This window comes from Betta splendens, chromosome 7 (assembly GCF_900634795.4).
Source record: "Betta splendens chromosome 7, fBetSpl5.4, whole genome shotgun sequence".
In the NCBI taxonomy this organism is placed as follows: domain Eukaryota; kingdom Metazoa; phylum Chordata; class Actinopteri; order Anabantiformes; family Osphronemidae; genus Betta; species Betta splendens.
Genome location: NC_040887.2, coordinates 7,517,328 through 7,536,883, shown reverse-complemented (window position 1 = coordinate 7,536,883; position 19,556 = coordinate 7,517,328). Strand labels below are relative to the sequence as shown.

Below are 19,556 nucleotides of genomic sequence, written 5' to 3'. Positions count from 1 at the left end.
AGAAAAACTGTTTTTGAATACAATCCTAAGCGAAACACTGATGAGAACTGGCTTACAGTCATCTTTCATGCAGAACTTCTGCCAGTTGATTGTTCTTTGAGTGGCTATTTCAGCACAAGCTTTGAGGTGTTCCATCTGAACCAATGCAAGCAAGTAAGCAGCCACAATGTTACAAAAAACTCAATTATTACAGCAGTAAGTGGTATTACAGCTTAAGTAAAATTATAATTGTTACTCACCAGGCTGATGAGTGTGTCGTACTGCAGAGCTGAGCCAGATGTGGCAGTGACCACGCTGGCACGGAGGAAGATGCCCTGCTCCTCCAGGAGCTTCTTGATGCTGCGCATGTGTGAGTCAAGAGTGTGTAGATCACGAAGTTGGCGATACTTTTCCTTAGAACCACAGATGAACAGCAACAGCTTCCTGACTTGCCTCCTAACAAAAGGAGTTTGCTGGATCATCAAATACTGAGGAGACAGAGGTGAAAAAAAATGTCAGGTTGCGTTCATTGCGCATAAGTACGCATAACAAAAAGAAAATGGAAACAACTTACTTCAGACAGATAGTAGAACCAGGAATGGTCGAAGATAGGAGGTGGGATTCGTGGGTTGGTGTCAGCAATTTTCTTGATCTGATATGGCAGCCGTAGCACCATTTCAGTCAACAGTTGAGAGTAGGCTTCAAACACATCAGCAGCATGTCCCTGATGAAATAACAACAGTATTTTAACCCAAGGCTCAAGTGATACCAGAGTGTATTTATTTAAATAGTGCTTACAGTCTATTACTGAGATATAGGAAAATTAAGGCTTAGTTTATCTCATACCTTTACATATTGGCGTAGGAAGAATGGACTCATGTCTGGAGGTGAGGTGGCTGTGTGTGGGCGGAGGAGCTGGCTGGTGGCCACAGGTTCCTCATCACCCTGTTGGCTCTTCCAGAATTCCAGGAGTGACTTGAGGACGTGGAGACAGTAGTCAATGGAGCCCAGGCTGAGCAAAGCTGTGGCTGTGGCATTGGAAATCAAGGACGACGACTGGGAGGAAAAAGAGGAAAACATAGTTCTGTCACTCCTTTGTTTATATACATGATAGAAAATGAAAACAGCCTTAAAAACTACCTCAGCAGAAGATTTGGAGCCAGACTTGGTTCGGGACATGAAGACACTGAGTAGCCTCATGATAACCAGGTGAACTTCATTAATAGCGCTACGTTCATTTTTCTTGGACACATCCTGCAGAGGAATAATACAGATAAAGTAAAACAATCACACAATAAGCCTAATTTATCAGGGAGTGACTATGATTACCTTCTTGTGCATGCCAAGCTCCGCAATGAGCTGTGCAAGTAGGTCATCCAAGGCACCCTTATCCTTTTCATCCTCACCATCCAGGTCTGAGGTCAACATAAGGATAACCTGCATGTAAGGGATGGCTTGGACTCCTCCTACGTTGTGAAGTTGTGACAGGTGTAGAAGCAAACGCTCCAGCAGCATAAGACGAACCATGTGTAGCCTGATTAACAGATAATACAAGAAACATTATACATTTTATTTCTACATCTAAATTGACCATATTGATTTATTTAAAGTACATTTTAAAAACACCAATAATCTAAACTCTAAATGCCAATTCATGTCTACTACTTGTTCACTTGCTGCCACAAGTGGCAGAGGACCAGCAGTGGTTGCCAGGGGAGCTCAACTGTAAATGTTTCTACTTAATCTGAACTGCTCCTTTGTTTCAAGATTATCTGACCTGTTACTTGTGTGTATGTCTCCCTCAGTTTCTCCTTCTCCCTCTGAGCCTTCGCCTTCCTGCTGGGCTGTAGTGGTACTGATTGCTCCAGTGCTAGAACTCACACTGCCTGGACCTGCAGGGTGGCCCTCCACTGCTGTGTCCCCATATGCACTGCTGCGTCCTGACACTATATAAAATCATGAACAACATGGTATTATTAATTAATTTATTACATGAATTAATAATTTATGAACAACTAGTTTTTTAATGTTAACTAAAATAAAAATTATATGGCGTAATTTATCAATCCATTGTCAATGTAAGACATGCATTTAAAAAAATTGGGTATTTCTTTTATAATCACCCACCACTGTGTTCTCCTGCTACAGAGTCGATTGCAGAACCTCCACTTTCTGAGCCCACGCTGCCTCCGTGCTCAGCTGGTGAAGTCCGTAGTGTGGAACCATCAGTAGCAGCTGTGCTGCCCTCATCATCTGATGCTGGGGCTGAAATCATAGCAATAGCTGCAACAGTAAATACACTGCGGTCATCTGGCCAGGATACACAATTTTCCTTTACACTTGTGAACTATCCATATACAAAAAACATGCAGTATAGTCAGTATGTCTTCACACCTGCCATTGTTGCTGTTGAACCTATTGTGAACACTGACAACATGTCTGATTAGGTGGATACGATAATGAAAGTTGACGTTATTACCTGAAGCAGTAGTGTCTGAAAGGGTGCCAGCATCCAGGGAAGATGAACTTGGAGCCTGGCCAGACAGGCCAAGGCTCTGAAGGCCAAGGGCACTGCTGCTACTGCCTGAAAGAGTCAAAATTTAAATGCTTACTCACAATGCCCATATGTTTGTATGGCTTGTTAAATATGAAGTTACCACAAAATAATTTAATACAGCAATTCCTGGGTACTTACCTTGTTGATCCTGCTGCAGGCTGAGAGCAATGGCGAGCTCTACCATAGTTTCATCATCTGCATCAGGAGGAATGTCTAACATGGGCGGGAAACCCTCGGCCCCAGCCAGCAAAGCCTCCAGGGGAGATGGGTTTCCATTGTTGACATTCTCTGCCGTCTCTAGGACCATGGATTCAGACTAAGAAAAACAAAAGACTATTATTTTATCCATTTCTTTAGTCAAAACAGTGCTGACCAACATTGTTCTGCAGCCTACTTGTTAAAGATACCTCATTCGTTTATAACTCAGGATAAAATTGTTTGTGCTTAACATGCAACATGCTGCATCAGCTGAACAAAACAGTGATGCTGCTGGTGCTGATGCTCACCACCATCTCAAAGTCACCGTGATCCACTTCACCGTGCTCTTGACTTTCCTGTCTGCCCTCTTCTCCTCCAGTCAACACAGATGACTGCATTTTGTCATCCGCATCATCATCGTCATCATCATCCTTGTCACCTAGTAAAAGATACAAATAATAGTATTGTTTATCGGACCTTAACTTGTGGCCGCCTTCAACACGGGTTGGTGCGAATTACAATCTCAAAAATTGCAATTCTTGAATTCAGAATTTCTCTAAAGCTTTAAGCACAATAACTTATAACGTATAAAGTCTGCAGAAACCAACCCATGGGTGTGTTGGAGCGTGGAGGAGATGGAAGAGTCACATGTCGGCGTTTATTTCTTGGTCGAAGGACTCTGATCAGAGCCTGCTTACAAGCAAAGCTCACAGATGTGTCCTGTAAATGGTAAAAACCACAATGGTTTACTTTTTTTAAGAACCGTAATCCATCCAACTGTTTCTATTAATATAATCATGAGACTGTGTCAAGTTTACATATATTTTTAGTATTTGTCTGGAGGAAGAGATTTTGAAATTCTAGCTTCTGGTTAGTGACGTAAGCACTGTACTTACAGGGCATAGTAACATTTGCATGTAGATTTTGGAGGCAATATTGATGTAATCCAATTCACATGTGCAGTATGCATGGATGATGTCCACCAAAGCATTTACTGTTGCTTCCACGTGCGTTAGACCTTTGAGGGAGAAGATCACAATCGCATGAAGATGATGTACACACAGAAATCACGTGTTGCTGTCGTCTTCTTTTTTGAACTTACCTGGCAGGCAAGCAGGTGCAAGAAATGCGTTTTTTGGTTTGAGGGCATGAAGCTTCCAGAAATTATTCATCAGTTGTGTGATGAAATTACAGCTTTCACCATCTGCTGGTTTTTGTCCATCTTCTGCCACTTCTAGATGAGGAGAATTATTAAACAACTTGACGCTCAAACTTAAGATACAAACCATTTACAAAGTAACCTCACAATAACTCTTTTTTTAACATGGTAAATAATACAAATATTTGCATTAAAATTTTCTCACATAAAATTCTCTTACCAGAGTCATGATGTAGTGACTTTGTTTCTGTGAAATGCACCAAGTTGCTGGGTCTTATAATTGCTATGGAGCGTGCAGTAATGACAAGCCTCTGGAAGACATCTGGGTCAAGCTCCCTCCCCTCACGACTGCAGCTATTCAGACACTGCACTGCATTACTCAACAAGGACTGGTCCTGATAAAGTGAGGCATAGAAGCAGAAGTGAAGAAAAGATCAAATGAATTGAGTAGAATCTAATTAAATTGCTCTGGTCTAGTCTGACTCATTAAGTTTAGTTCTACCTTGTGGTTGTGGTAAGCAGATCGACTGGTATGCAAGCTGGCTAGAAGTCCTTTGGTCTGCTGCTGCACACCTGCTGGGGTAGGCATGGACAGGAGTAGAGTAGCCAACTCCAGTGCTGCAGCCTTATTCTTCTCCTACACAACATAGTGATATTAATAGTTTTATTTTAATCCATTATTTATTAAAAGCAAAAAGAAAAAAAAAACACGCAAGTTTTCATTGTCTAACCTTTTCACTGGATGAACCAACTGCAAAGCAACTTTCCAAGGCCTCAAGGGAGCTGACCACCAACCTGAAATTTAAAAAAATTAATATCACCAATGCTGTTATTAAAGCTTTGGCGTTTATTCAACAAAACAGAAAAGGAAGCAAATCTTAACCCGTTGCAGTGCTGTTGTGCTGCTACTCTAAAGTGCAAAACAACACTGAATTAAAGAATAAATGTCAACAGTCTGTGGTTGCTGTGTAGATATGGGTGTTCGGCATGTTCACAACTGCAGGCATGAACACACAAACTGCCACACATGCACAAACCATACAAACAAGCAGATAAAGGGCAGTTACTAACCGGTCCAATGTTGATAAGGACTCAGTTTCACAACTTTTTTTGTGTTTTTGGGAGCAAAAGAAAAGAACAAAAAGTGTAAGGATCACAGAAAGAAACAAGTGAAACCAAATGATTCAGTTGAACAAAAGAGAAACATGCAAGCAGAGATGACATCACAATAGCCATGCACTAAAAATAACCCTTAAATTTGAGGTTCTCCCTCAACCTCACTACATGGAATCACGAGTGGTAGCGATGTACTAAGCATGAATAGTATTAAAAACTTCCTATTAAATTATACTGCTGTACTGCTATATATTAGCATTAAATGGTTATAGATAAAATAGCCAGAAATTATTCAAGAGATCATTAGTGTGATTAATTGAATTCAAATAGCAAAAACCTCGTAATTTCTGAACACTGAAGTGGAAACCCCATACCTCTCTAACACACTGCCACTGGAAGTTGTTGGGGTGGCTATGTCTCCATCAGATGTGGCATTGGACTGGTTAAGGTTGGGACTGCAGACATTGTTGACGGAGGCAGATGAGAAATCTTCTGGTGGGTCTTCAGGCCAGCCAAACTGCTCCTTGGTTTTACCATAGATCTTGATTGAATCAAGCATAGTAACTCCAGCTGGGTCAACAGATGCTCCAACTTTGAAATGGACACATGAGCAAGAACATTAAGGAACCTTTCACTAAATTATCCAATTAATGTTGATAATAGCTAAACAGAATGCAATTTAAATAATGCATACTAATCCCAGTAATAGTGCCAGAAAACACAAGATTTCAATGACAAGCAGCTTGATATAATCGTCATTGCTCTTACTAAAGATGGACAGTTTCTTGTCAGCCTGCAGGGCCTCCTCTCTGGTGAAGGGAAAGTCAAACCAGCGGGCTCTCGTCAAGTTGATCTGCATGGTCCGGCCAAAGACCTCCACATACGAAGGAGCCCTTTCAATGGCTTGAGTGCCCACCTGCACCCGCATGCCAGTCATCACCATTGAACTGTTGTTGTTGACCGCTTCTACTGTAAATCCCCCAGGCTGGCAACCAGAAAAGATTTCATGTAATTTAGCAAACATGCACTATGCAAGGCATCACAGGCACATTAATGTAGAATCATCAGGTAAAATGCTGTACCTTTGTGTTGGCCACATACATCCCAGTAGAGTTAAGTCTGTGTTTAATTTGCTGTCCATTGTAGACCTGCAGCAAGTCATTGCCACCAAACTCCACCTCTGTCAGCTGCTGGTTGTGTTCAAAGAAGTCCACAGGAAATGTCACTTGACTGGAGGTCCGGGTGGCTGAAAGCAAAGTTTTACAGTTCAATTCTGAGCCAAGTTCAACCAGGTTTCTTTATTGCACATAACGCTTTCCCTGCAACATTTCTCTATACAAACACCAACTCCTTAATGGTTTTGCAAATTAGTATTAGTTTAAACACTGTATTGATCTAAAACTCACTAGTAGCAGCAGCTTTGCGTTTGCGAACTGGCTTCATAATACTGATGCCACAGCTGGGCTGCAGTGAGGGCTGGAGCCAGTAAGAGGTGTTGTCCACATTGGCCATGTATATTCGCAGGCTTCCGTCTTCACAAAGAAGAATCATAGTAGTGCGCTGCTGCTCATTGCTGGCAGTGTGTCGGATGGCCACCATATCCTGAATCTAGCAAAATGAGACATTTAATTACCAGAAGCAGAAGGAAATGGCTGTGAAATCAATGGAATAGGTTCACTTAAACAATTAATGCATAGTTTCATGGTTACTTCTGCAACATCAGTGCATGACATGGTCATTACCTTAGCTTTGGCTGGCAGAGTTTTGATCTCTTGAATGAGGAAAGTATCAGGTTTGACCATAATGACCAGAGGTATGCCTGTTGTCTGCTGCACACAACACACTAAGCCTGGATGGTTCATGACCTCAGACCACTGGCACAGAGCAGGAGACATTTTACTACTGCCACCATTAGAACTAAAGTAGTTGGGAGAAGAGAGAGAGGGAGAGTGCAATGTAATACCCTAATTTTAGAAACTCAGTGTAGTAGCATGAGTCTAAAACTGAATATACTTAGATTATAGATTAACCTACCCTTTTATATTGATGGAGAAGAGCCTCTGCACATCAGTGGTACTGCCACTCACTGTGGCAGCAAAGGACTTTCCTTGACTGTAACTGAAGAAGAGCATTTGAAGCACATGGGAGTAATAAACTGACACCCCACCTCCAGCCACCTGCCCATTGCTATCCTGGAGTTACACAAAGAGAACATTCACATTAACATCATGAAAAAATGAAACATTGTTTTAACATTACCATTGTAAACAAAATCAATCTATAAAACAAAAAATGTAGGATGATATCACATGATTTACAGATGATGCACAGTGCATCCTTTGAGCTTACAATCCTGTTTTGTTCTTCTGCACAACAACAACACATAATTCTAAAAGGTATAATTTAATTACCCAACATCCCATTTACCTTCAAGTCCTCATGGGTTATCTCCAAAACATTTGTGACATAGAAAGGGCCATGTTGGGCACTACTAGATTCATCCATAACTTGGGTGTACATGTAACCTGCTGAAGACATGATCACAATAATGTTCTTCCCCTCTTCATTGAAAAGGAACGTGGCATCACGAATCTTGGAACTTGGTAACAGGAAGTAGTACATGGGACTCAAGGCATCCACGGACAAATCATAGATCTGGAGAAAAAAGAAATACACAAATATAAGCAAGTGTTTTAACAAAACACAGTTGCCGTTTAGCATCTGAGGCTGTCTTGACAAATCAACAGAGTTGTGTTAACTACAACAGATCAAAACTAACTGCATAAACTACATAAAAATACTTGAAAAATCGTCAACACAAACCTTGACAAAGTCCGCAGTGATGATGGCAAGTTCAGTCTGTGAGCCTGGTAACCAGATAGCTTTGATGATGAAGTTGCCTGTAGCCAGCTGTGGGTGCAACACTAGATGGTCTGACACTGATCCTGTGCTGCTGAATGTTAGTACATGGCAGTCCTAAAAAACAAAAGCAGACATAAACATGCAGGACAGTCAAGTATTCTCAACTGATATTTTTTAAGTGTTTGTTTTTTTAACTGTGTTCTGATTGTATACAGTAGGCAAAACATAATTCTGAACAAAAACAGCATATCTGTCCAAGCAGAAGCAGGTTGCTTTCTGACCTTGAGGCCACAAACAGCCAGGTAATCCTCATTACAGGGGTTGCCTGTGAGACTGAGCACAGTGAAAGGAACTGGAGCAGAGGCCAGACGGGTCAGTGTTAGCTTCCTTTTGCTTGAGTCAGCTTGCTTCAGGAGTGTGGAGAGCTGCAGTACTGTTATCTGCCAAGGAAGAGACCAAGAGAAATTACATATGACGTTTAAGACTTCCTTTAATAAAAACAACAAGAGGACTCAAATTACTTCTTAGACTTACTTTTCCCTTTTCATGGCTAACTGCAAGGTGCTGGCGGCGGCCATGGGGTGAGGACAAGACACACATGGCAACGCGGCGAAGAACATGTGCACTGATAAGCTGGCGTATAGTTTGCCCCTGGTCACCACTGTAATTCATCCTCACATTCTCAAAGGCCCCCTCCTGAGAGCCAAGTGTGGGCACCTTGGAGTGTTACATAAGTGCAGAACACACAAAATATAATAAGGTTCTCTTATTATACAATTTCAAATAAAATATGCATAAAGGATTTAATGTTTTATGTTTTTTTTCTAATTAGTCAAAGTTTTACATCACCATACCATTAATTGGTCTGTCATCTCCACACTTTTGTCCTGAGTATGCAATTCATTGAGTGCTTGCTGAGCCCGGCTGCTGCTTCCTACTGCTGATGCCTGCTGGAAGTTATTCTGAATAGCTTCCATGAGAAACATGAGCATCTCCAGTACAACCGCTGCAGTGGACGAGCCAACCTGCCGTTGAAAAAGCAAGCCACACGATGTAGACAGAACAGCTTTCAAAGAAAATATTCTTAAGGCTACATTCTCATTATATACTGGCGACCATGTCTGACCAAATATGAACCACTTTCATAAGTGTCAAACCTGGTATTTATTAAGTGTTACACTACTATTGCTGTAATTCTGTGATGCAGATTCTAGTTAATTTTGCAGGTAGTACTTCGACAGTATTCACACCATTCTGAGAGTTAGGTAGCATAGCATCAACATAAAAAAAAATAAAAAATAAAAAACAGCTAAAAGAAATCATCAAAAAAAAAATAAAAAATCATGAATTTCCTCACCACTTGTGCTAGCAATTCTTCCTGGCAGCCCTCAATGCTTTTGCACACACTGCTCTTCTTAGGTCTGTCTTCATCACCAGGTTTGCCATCACAGATGGTGACCTTGCCCTTGTCTGAGGGTGAGGCATTTTGGTGGCGGATCGCACTCTCGGGCATACGCAGTTCACTCTGAAACGCAGACGACTCTTTAAGAGTTGACCCTATTCCACTGCTGGGGCTGCGTTTTACCAGGGCCTGTTGAAAGATAGAACAAATGCAGAGCAGTTAGAACAGAATCAGCATCTGCACTACTACATACAGACTTTATGTGGCAGTACGTAAAATGCCAATTTCTACATGTCAGCATCTTTTATAAAGTCATTTAAAATCATATCACTTTTTTTAAACTAAACAAAATCAAAGATTAACAAATCCTATAATAACTACAATGACAAATCAATAAACTTTAAACGTGGCATTTACTAAATATCAATATGTTAAAGTTTCCCTCTCTCGCAGGGAAACTCTTAGCATGTATAAAGTGTAAAAGATCCATTTAGGTGAATCAAATCCTTATGAGCCATTTTAACGACAAGACTAACACCAAATATAACACAAACACAAAGAAGATATAACAAATCTCAAGCTTACAGTATAATGAAGTAAAATATGGTTGATGTTTGATCATTGACACATGCAAATTCAATAATCCATTTAAGAGTAACTAGGAAAGCTGGCCTGGTCCATACATGAAACACTGCTGCCATTTGTAACATAATTTCTGATATTCTGGCCATATAAGTGGGCTAGCTATAACCCTGATCAAATGAAATGACAGGATGGAAGTCAATGGGGGAATGACTTGCAAGCCAAAGTTACCGCTGTTGTTCTCTTCCCATGATGACCTGAGGTATTCGGTCTCACCTGGCAGCTGCCATCCTCTTTGGCACCGCAGTCACAGAAGAAAGAGCCATATTTGGCATAGGAGATCTCATGGTCTTTGTGACAGACCTTGGCACACACTGTGCACACACCTACCCCATCCACCATCTTACATGTGTGACAGTGGTACCTGTGGAATGAAAGGAACAGGGCAAGACTGTGTATACATGTTTTAGGACAAAATGATCATTTTTACACAGTTGCTGTATAAAGGTCTAAAGGGCTCATACCACAAAAAGAAAAGGCAAACTCACATCATTGTATTTGGGCATATGTATGAAAGATCTGTTCTGTCTGCTTGCACAAATTCAAATTCAAACTAAAACATATTTATGTTTGTAACCTATTGTATGTTCTAAACACCTGCTGAGTTAAAGCAATATTGCAATCACAATTATCAATCAACGTGTCTTTACCAGTGCTGGTTCATGAACTCCTTCTGAGTGATAGTGAATGTGCATAGCTTGTTGCAAAGGGAGTCTTCATCCTGTCAATAAATACACAAGTTTTTTTCATTTAGCAGCTGAAGCAAAGAGAGCAAATAGGTTCAAAGTTCACCAGCTGTAAACTAATTTAAGGAATTCCATTATACAGAAAGCTTTGTGTAAATGATTGAAGATTTTATATATTTATCCATATAATAGGAAGAGATATAAGGGAGTGAGATCTCACTGAGTCCTCAGCCTGGGAATCATCCTCTTCTACTGCAAGTTCCTCCACCCAGTCTGAATCCACCTCCATGGCTTTATCTTCTCCTTCCATCACTAATGCCGAAGTGCCCTGGCCACTACTTTGCCGTAAGGCATTCATCACATCAGCCAAATAGGAGATTATGTGACACGAGCACTCCAGCATACTTGCATGCTGAAATAAACAAAAACGGTAAACGTGTTGAATTACTTGACAGCAAATTGTTAAAACGCTTGTTTGTACCAGGCAAATGGGACAATGATCTAAAGGCCTACCTTTCCTTGGGATAAGTTGGCGCTCACTTTCTCCACGACGTTCTTCTGTGTTAAATACTTTTTGCTGTGGAAAATAGAGGCAATCAAAAAATGCAATGTACTATCCATTTATACTATGCGACAATGATGGATTTTAAACCATGTTTAAGTGAATTCTTACCATCTGGTCAGCCATTCAATAGCTGCTCTGTGCAGTTGCAGGTGGCCAGCCCCCTGTCCAGCACTGGCAAGTGTGGCCATGATGACCATAAGCTCAGGAAAGCCTGTTCCATCACCATTGGCCAGCATGTCTGTTGCCATGGGAATGAGAGTGTTGAGGAGTACAGTGCACACTCCTTCGCCAACCTGGCTGTTGTCACGCACAATATGAGTGGTAAGAAGCTGCAGAAGCTGTCGGTTTTCCTGCACTATGTCCAGCTGCTCGGAGTCCTTTGGTGGGGTGGCGGTCATGCGCGTCAGCCAAGATTGCAGACGCGAGGGCTCCATGCAGGCCAACTGGGCCAGAGAACCACACAGACATAGCAAGCTGGGGTTTGGGCTCTTCTCAGCTGAGGATGACAGCATTATAACATGAGACTTAATCTTACAGCTACAGTTGATGTACATGCTCTTTGTTACACGTGTATAGTTTATTTGTATTTATATTATGCCACAGCTTCATGGACTTAACTGAATCAACTCTGAACTTACTGAGTTGAAAAAGTTTGGTGAAGAATTTCAGCACCCTGTTGCAGAACTTCGCAGACAGATTTTCATTAGCTGTTGCCATCATAATCTGAACCAGCTCACCACTGGAAGAAGGCAGCACAACGAAATTAGGCAGTTGTATAAATGTGTAATAATGTAATCTGTGTCTTTAGTTGAGTTGGTACCCGAATGAAAAGAACTCTTCCATGGCCTTGCGGACTTGATTACTCTCAAGCTGTTTTTCCAGGTACTGAAGGCATTCTTCAAGCACAGACTCATCCAAACCACTAAAAAAAGATTAATGGAATTATTTGAAAGGTAGACTTAAACCAACAATAAAAAAGGAGCAGATCAGGTAACAAAAGCTAGAAAATATTGCACAGCTAAATGCTCCCTAGTGGGTTCAGTCCAACCAACAACAGTTTAACAATAGTACCTACTACTACAATACTTTGGTTAATGTCACATATAGTGCTAAATCAAGCTTCACCTGTTTGGATCTGAGTGATTGGCAATGATGTTATAACACCCAGTCACCAAGCGCTCATAGATGCGTGCCAAAAAGGCATCTGACTCAGACGGGCCAAGGATGCGTTCCAGCGAGGTGGTGCTAATCTCAGCCACACTCTCTGTACTGCTCTCCAGTAGGAGGGGCAGCAGAGTGCGCACAACCTGTGATGGATTCAGCTCCTCTGTGCTGATTAAACAGAAACAGCAAGATTACAGGGTGAGAAGAGATATATAATATATATATATATTAGATATATTTTAGATAGAAGTAGCTTTACTAAAACTTACACAATAAGGTCACCAGTTAGGCGAACCAAGGAGAGCAGGATGTGTTTAAGGGAGGAGGCCAGAGGTAAGGACTGACAACTCAGTGTGCCAAGATGAGCTGCTTGGATGGCACTGATGTAACTTTCTGATGGTATGATATCATTGGCAAATGCATTTCGCTTAGGGAAAAAAGAAGTATGTTGATTTTAGAGTTGCTTACATGCCTTTACAAAGTGTTTAGTAACAAGGTCAGTTGCTAAAAGTAAGTTTCCTGACTTACCCATGAGCCAATGTTGGGGAATTCATTAGTGTGAATGTTGTTCCAAGTCTCACATATTGTCTGTACTGCCGATGGTAGGTTCTGCATAATACTGTGACCTGTGACATATAAAAATATATGGTTAAAACTGTACATTAAAGAATTTAGTTTGCTACATTAATACACATTCACATACCCAGCATGTTCGCTTTGCAACGGGTGGAGCCAATAGACAGAACTGCAGCGTAACCTTGAAGTTTGGCATCGGTCAGCTTGTTTTCCCCTTCCTCTGGGATATTCATTAGCAGATACGACCTGGTCGTGACAGGTTTGGTTAGATAATTTGATTACAATGAACTGGTTATTGCTTCCACCTTTTGTTAACATAAACCATTTGGCCTAGTTTGAATTAAACATGGGTTTATACAACTGTTTACTGTTATTGATGTTTAAAATCACATGTTTTTAATAGGCCTATGTCACATAGGTGAGGGAAATGCAGTAGTTACAGAGATTCTTTCTCACCTGGTAAAGGCTGTGTAAACATCAGTAAGCTGTAATGTGGCTGGTAGGAGGTTCTTCGTGATCTCTGAGGCTTTGTGAGTGTTGGCTTCAATAGCAACCTTGGACAAGTGCTCATCTAAGGAAACCTGCACTTTTGAGATAACTGCATCTAGTGTGTAGATGGCTTGTGTGGAGGGTAACTGATGAAGAGGCAGAATGACACTGGGGTCTACACTGGAAAAAGTGGAAATCTGCAACAGAATCAAATCAACAGATAAATATTTTTAAGACTTAGTCTGAAAAGTAAACAGGTCATCATATTTTGTAACTATTACCTGTCTGGCAATGTACTCCTCTGCTAGTTCAACATCGTACTTAACAGTACTGCACCTAGCAGCTGTCACCTCAACCAGAGATGCAGCTTGGTCTGCTTTCATGCCTTGCTTCACCAAGTGATCCTATAATTTGACAGAGACATTTTCAAACTTAGCAAACTAAAGATACTTCTATATATGGTCAGAAAACAAATCTCAGAACTCAACATGTCAGTCATTTGCATACTTAAACCAGCATACCAATACTACATCCTGTGCTACTGTCAGATGTCAACAAACCTTGATCCAGTTCACGTAGGCAGACACTCTGAGGCGAGAAGACCACCGCAGTGTGTGCAGGATGTCACTCTCACTGGGATCACTGCAGCCCGTCTTTAGCTGCTCCATGTAAGCTTTGGACGGGGGTAAAATGCCCAATATCCTCCACAGTACCAGGAAGTAGTACTGTAGGGAGCAAGCCTCCTGAAAAGCATGTCAAACATACATAACTTGTTTTCATACTTTCTGGTGGCAATTCTTTGAAAAAAAAAAAAAAATACCATCAGACAAGGAGCCTAAAATTTAGAGTGCTTCATAATAAAGGTATAAAATAAAGTTAATATAACAGAAACCTGTCATATTAACTAGATTCTTACTGGTTGAACAATGAATCGTTTATGCTGTGTGATCTCACCATAGGACTTATGGGCTTGTTCTCCTGTCTTCTTGCTGTGTCAAGTTGAGACCCTGCTGCCAGAAGTGAGATGAGTGATGCATACACTTCATCATATTTAATTGCTCCATTAAACAGCTTTGGAAACACCTAGAAAGAAAAAGAGGTTTAAGGTGTGCGCGTACACACACAACTAACAGTAGGACTGTTTTTAAAGTTTTGTTCACGTCTCACCTTGCTGTCTAGTCTGTTGATATCATCTTCAGATGCCTCAGGGGACAAAACACAGTAAAATTTGGGCTGAACGTTGGAATCTGAAAGAAAGAAAAAAACAAAAAAACAATGTTATTGTCCGATTTGCTATGAAATAAACTACAAATATATTTCCAGATAACAACAGAGAATGAGTGTGTAAGTTGCATGTTGCAGGGCCCAATTGTACCAGTGTGTTTTAACCAGTGTAAAAAAAAGTACCTGCTGAACAGTGTTTAGCCCAGTTCTCCTCTACCTCCTTAAATCCATAGTAAAGTGGGATGCCACTGCGTTTGCCACCTTCTTGAACAGAACCTGGCCCACTGGATGGTGGTGTGAGAAGGTTATACTGGACCTATGAATATTAAAAATTGTATAAAATGTTAACCACAAACTTATTTGCAATTTATTAAAAAGTACAAGACAACAACAATCAGAACTGAAGCACAAACCTGTTCAAAAAGGTATAAGGGAGGTTTAGAGTAATGGCGCAGCAAGTAGTCAAAAACCAGCAACAGGCGTGCCAAGTTGAGCGGCACAGCCTTCAGCTGAGAGTCTCTATTTTCTGCCACTTCAGTAATAGTCTGGGTGACCAGGGTGAGAACTGACCGCCGCCCACGCTCTGACAGATTGTGGAAGAGGAGCAGCACGAGCTGGAGGTGTTCCACATTAAGGTCATCTTCACCATGAACTAAACCTTGGATTGTGTGTTGCTTCAGTGTTCCCAGAAACCTAAAAGCAGAAAGGGGATGTATAAATACAATAAAAGTATGGATACCTTAAGTATAAGTGAAGCAAAACACTGTCACAAACTCCAGAGCCTAAATTAAAGCAAGATGATGATGCTTCCATACCTTTCCCAAACGTTCATACATTCAGGCACATCAGGTTCTCCTTGCACATTGGCTTTGTGTTGCCATATGAGAAGAAGTCTGGAGAGAACTGATAATGACTGTGGATGAATGTACAGAGGCCAGGGACCCTCCGAGAATGGCGCAACACCTAACTGCTGCAGAAGGGTGCTCTGGAAACGACGACACATACAATATTATAGTGCTGACAAAAATGCTGTCCTCACATGTAATTTCAATTTTTTAAAAATTTGCAAACAAATAATCAAAAGTCCACTCACCTGCAGGGCTGGTGATGGAAGATCCGATGTCACCAGGGTATGATTAAAATGATACAAAGCTATAGAAAACATGTCATCTGAGGAGCCTAAAGCGAAACAAATACAATAATCAGTAAATTCTACTACTTACTATTCACAATCTGAAAGAATTTATATATATATATAGATATATATATATATATATATATATATATATATATATATATATATATATATATATATATATATATATATATATATAAGATAATTATATATATATATATATATATATAAGATAATTTCCAAAATAAGTGATTCTTTAAGTCATACCTTTAACATCCTTGTCTACATCTTTGATAATGCTGGCTAGTGTAGCCATATGTTGCTCTGTAAGTGACACGCTTAGGTAGTTGCGGATGAAGTTGTTCCTGGACTTAAGCATTGAGGTTGTGATGAAGTTCAGAATACTGGAGGCTAGACCGAGGAACTGCAGAAGCAAACAATTTTAATCTCATTGAGTTGCCACATACTCAGAACATTTACAATTTTTTCATACACAGATTTATACACTTAGACCAGGGATATCTAATCTTGGTCATAAAGGGCCACTGTCCACTTGTTCTTTAACCAACCATTTTTGTAGTTTCAGCTTTTGGTTGTCTAAAAACATCTGATCAAGGTAATGAGCAATACATAGAGCAGGGAAAACAGGCAGGTCCTTAAGGACCACTATTGGAAAGCTTATCAGCATTACCCTGTATGTTATTAATGACAAATAATCCTCACCAGTTCTGGGTCCTTGCGGCCAGCTAAAATGTTTCCATTCTCACTTGGCACCTGCTTGTTGGGACTCTTTAGCCTGGGGGAGGTCTCCAAGGGCGGTGGTGGGGGCGGTGGTGGGGGAGCTACTTTGTCTTTAGTCGGCGATATTGTCTCTTCAAACCAAAGTCCCAAGATGGGTTCACTGTCATCATCTAAGACAAAGACAATTTGGTCCATGTGAAAATCTTGCACTGAAGACAACAATAGTTGCAGGACTTTCAGCACAACAATGAAGTGGTAGTAAATTCATCAAGACCAAAATGTTCACACTAGATCATGACACCTACAACACTCTGCAGGCGGTGGACATGAGCCAAACAGTGCAGTAAAAAGTGCACATACAACTCTGTTGGTGAATATCCACTTAAAGGACTCTTCCAAGAACACCACTTTTTAGCAAGTCCCAAGGAGTGAGTATTGCCATCAGCTGTACAAGTGTACAATAATATAAAACATACTCTAAAAATATTTCAGCCCATTATATTCAGTAATTAAGATATGCAAAGAAAGAATAAAATTGTGTAGGTTTAAAACAAGTCCTTCTGCAAATTGACTGCGTCTCTCACTAGGTGCCAAAAACAGGTTTTTTACTTTGCAAATACAGAACTTGTGACCTTAAATTATTTAAAATACCCACCAGCAGCTTCTGTCATGGACAACTAAGTTTTCATATAATTTCCCAAATGACCTCAAGTTTCCAGAAATGAATCTGCACAGCAGTGACCATCTCATTCCCCAGAAACAACAACGCAGCAATGACCGCTGGTTCGATTGTCAATGGCACAACAAAGATTCTCAAACGCATAAAGTAAAATACATTTTCAGCAACAACATGATTAGACCTGAAAGACTTCATTATTTTGAGATCGCTTCAAAGGCTAAAGCAATTTTAAACCGTAAAAGAATATCACTTTAAGTTGATATTCACATCTGCATGCAACATATAAAAATCATAATTTTCAGGTGACAGCAAGACGTAGCACAGTGTGATTAAGCCCATTCTTTACAAGCACTTGAAATTATTATATTCAAGAATATTACCACTGTTTTGATGTGGGTCATTCTTAATTTCCATTATTAGGACTTTACCAGACATATTTAAGAAGTAACTATCTTCGTATGAGCTACAGTATATTATTAAAATCTGACGGAAGTATTATCGGGATAAGCATAGAACTGGGATGAGATACTGCATCAACAAAACAAATAACTTTTAAAATATTATTACTATGCTAATGTAACAAAAAACAACTTAAATGTGCAATACATTTTAATGTCAATGTGTGCATAAACATTAGTACAAGTGGTCCACATGTCTGAAGCTGATTTTGCAAGGAACAGAGTAGATTGGATGACAAAAGAGTGATGTTTTTTCAAGACAGCTCTTGAATGAATCGGTTTAACATGCAATACATTAAGAGCTGCACAGACAGACTGTATTTGTTGGTATTAGTAATTTGTCTGTCATTATCTAGCCCTAATGGGAGGCCTAGTGCTGGAAGTAATAATAATAATAATAATAATAATAACAATGAGCACCCACATGCCAACACCACTGATAATATCCTTTGAACCAGACCAAGCCACATATGAACTTCTTTGACAAAATTTTATTTTATTAATTAAAATAATGCACATTTCAGACTAGGGGGCATTTTGCCAAAGCCTTCATTTGTAGCTCAGTTATATTCTAAGCTTTTAGGGCCACAGCTCAGAGCCTAATTTGTGAGACACAGAATAACAAAATGAATCTACGACAGTGAAGTGGACACCAGGTCTTCGACCTGAGGACAGAAAACTGCTGACCTGAGACACAAGCTGCACTTGTCTTCTCCTGTCTTCTCTCTGCTGAAATAGTAGACACTGTCAACTATGCTGTCATTGTTTGATGAAGGGACAAATTTTATTAACATTACTGTGTATGTTCTCCCTCACTGCTGCCTGACTAATTCACTGACAGCACACCTGTTTCGTTGCTTTGTAAAACACTAGCTAAGAGTTCAAACAAGAGCCACACGGATGTGAAATCTGAAGAATACCTTCAGGTTTTCAGGATGCTGGCTTGTTAATCAATTTCTGTACACATCTCTATTATATTTAGAGCTATACCTACAAATTGTGGTTGATAATGTGTTTTCCACAAATCGATATGCTCATATAATTGGCAAGGCTTTGTTAATGCCAATATGATCGGACCAGATTACCTTACCAGATGACCTTAAGAATTCTTTATATCAACATTTTGCAGTTTCAACTGTTAACAGTAGGACTGTTAAAAAAAAATACACCACTTTTACCTAAGACACCATTTATCTATTCAAAAGCTTATATTTCATCCAACAACCAAAACAATGTTAATATAGCAGCTAAGATTTTTAATTCAGGAAATACTGAGTCTACTAGGCAAGAAAGACTGCACGTTGTTCCTGCTTTCCCGTCTATGTTTATTTTGCAAATTTATGGACTGTGTAATGTTTGTTACATGGGCCATGGCTTGCCTTGTACGTTTTTTCAAAAAATGTCGTTCCTATTTGCTGTACAAGATCAATGTGTGTGTTGTTTCTTATATTGAGCCAGACATATTTTTCTGCTCTTTCGATGCATACAGTAGCAAGAAATCTCTTTCTGGCAATACCGATACTGAGAATTGTTAGAATCTAAAAAAAAAAAAGAAAAAAAAAGAGAAAAGTACCTTGACTGCTATCCTCCTCTGTACTGCTGAAATCATCCTCATAATAGGTGTTTGAATCTGTAGAAGCACTGGCATCACTGCTGACTGACCCCTTTCTCTGTCGTTGAAGAACACAAGCCTAATTGAAGAAAAAAATGTGCCTTAAGACTTGGAACAGACTTGGACATCTTTAAATTAGGTGCTGCTGACATTCAGTAATTGGAAGACATAGAAAAACAGAACAAACAAACCAAACTTATTTGTCAAAGGCATTAAGTACTTAAACTCATCTGTTTGGTATATTTAATTGCACTTGATCTATGTTATTTTATGGCACAGTGGACATCAAAACCAGCAAGACAAAAATAGCAA

The 19,556-nt window shown here is 40.0% G+C and overlaps 1 protein-coding gene across 7 annotated transcripts in view; it reads right to left on the bottom strand.

Annotated features, from left to right (window-relative positions):
- The window catches only part of ubr4 (ubiquitin protein ligase E3 component n-recognin 4), a 34,922-nt gene that overhangs the window by 10,782 nt on the left and 4,584 nt on the right, over window positions 1-19,556 (bottom strand). The window contains exons 14-67 of one of the 7 annotated variants that reach the window (XM_029155752.3): window positions 19,206-19,323; window positions 18,320-18,361; window positions 16,478-16,665; window positions 16,022-16,178; window positions 15,713-15,798; window positions 15,435-15,604; window positions 15,033-15,312; window positions 14,803-14,935; window positions 14,563-14,642; window positions 14,350-14,478; window positions 13,956-14,138; window positions 13,677-13,799; window positions 13,363-13,592; window positions 13,034-13,152; window positions 12,859-12,956; window positions 12,600-12,757; window positions 12,292-12,498; window positions 11,987-12,088; window positions 11,805-11,905; window positions 11,275-11,662; window positions 11,115-11,178; window positions 10,822-11,013; window positions 10,566-10,636; window positions 10,087-10,279; window positions 9,229-9,462; window positions 8,726-8,896; window positions 8,406-8,588; window positions 8,153-8,311; window positions 7,833-7,985; window positions 7,437-7,664; window positions 7,044-7,201; window positions 6,752-6,926; window positions 6,416-6,617; window positions 6,092-6,255; window positions 5,778-5,994; window positions 5,384-5,600; window positions 4,965-4,997; window positions 4,625-4,688; window positions 4,396-4,530; window positions 4,114-4,288; window positions 3,837-3,968; window positions 3,631-3,752; window positions 3,343-3,454; window positions 3,043-3,173; window positions 2,675-2,852; window positions 2,459-2,563; window positions 2,107-2,244; window positions 1,757-1,925; window positions 1,309-1,513; window positions 1,120-1,233; window positions 826-1,035; window positions 554-703; window positions 240-467; window positions 57-135 (exon numbers count right to left, since the gene is read on the bottom strand). In XM_029155752.3, coding sequence (XP_029011585.1) covers window positions 57-135; window positions 240-467; window positions 554-703; window positions 826-1,035; window positions 1,120-1,233; window positions 1,309-1,513; window positions 1,757-1,925; window positions 2,107-2,244; window positions 2,459-2,563; window positions 2,675-2,852; window positions 3,043-3,173; window positions 3,343-3,454; window positions 3,631-3,752; window positions 3,837-3,968; window positions 4,114-4,288; window positions 4,396-4,530; window positions 4,625-4,688; window positions 4,965-4,997; window positions 5,384-5,600; window positions 5,778-5,994; window positions 6,092-6,255; window positions 6,416-6,617; window positions 6,752-6,926; window positions 7,044-7,201; window positions 7,437-7,664; window positions 7,833-7,985; window positions 8,153-8,311; window positions 8,406-8,588; window positions 8,726-8,896; window positions 9,229-9,462; window positions 10,087-10,279; window positions 10,566-10,636; window positions 10,822-11,013; window positions 11,115-11,178; window positions 11,275-11,662; window positions 11,805-11,905; window positions 11,987-12,088; window positions 12,292-12,498; window positions 12,600-12,757; window positions 12,859-12,956; window positions 13,034-13,152; window positions 13,363-13,592; window positions 13,677-13,799; window positions 13,956-14,138; window positions 14,350-14,478; window positions 14,563-14,642; window positions 14,803-14,935; window positions 15,033-15,312; window positions 15,435-15,604; window positions 15,713-15,798; window positions 16,022-16,178; window positions 16,478-16,665; window positions 18,320-18,361; window positions 19,206-19,323 — 8,353 coding nt within the window. The remainder of the gene's footprint in view (window positions 1-56; window positions 136-239; window positions 468-553; window positions 704-825; window positions 1,036-1,119; window positions 1,234-1,308; window positions 1,514-1,756; window positions 1,926-2,106; window positions 2,245-2,458; window positions 2,564-2,674; window positions 2,853-3,042; window positions 3,174-3,342; window positions 3,455-3,630; window positions 3,753-3,836; window positions 3,969-4,113; window positions 4,289-4,395; window positions 4,531-4,624; window positions 4,689-4,964; window positions 4,998-5,383; window positions 5,601-5,777; window positions 5,995-6,091; window positions 6,256-6,415; window positions 6,618-6,751; window positions 6,927-7,043; window positions 7,202-7,436; window positions 7,665-7,832; window positions 7,986-8,152; window positions 8,312-8,405; window positions 8,589-8,725; window positions 8,897-9,228; window positions 9,463-10,086; window positions 10,280-10,565; window positions 10,637-10,821; window positions 11,014-11,114; window positions 11,179-11,274; window positions 11,663-11,804; window positions 11,906-11,986; window positions 12,089-12,291; window positions 12,499-12,599; window positions 12,758-12,858; window positions 12,957-13,033; window positions 13,153-13,362; window positions 13,593-13,676; window positions 13,800-13,955; window positions 14,139-14,349; window positions 14,479-14,562; window positions 14,643-14,802; window positions 14,936-15,032; window positions 15,313-15,434; window positions 15,605-15,712; window positions 15,799-16,021; window positions 16,179-16,477; window positions 16,666-18,319; window positions 18,362-19,205; window positions 19,324-19,556) is intronic. The other 6 variants (XM_029155756.3, XM_029155753.3, XM_029155754.3 and 3 more) reach the window with 6 other exon arrangements.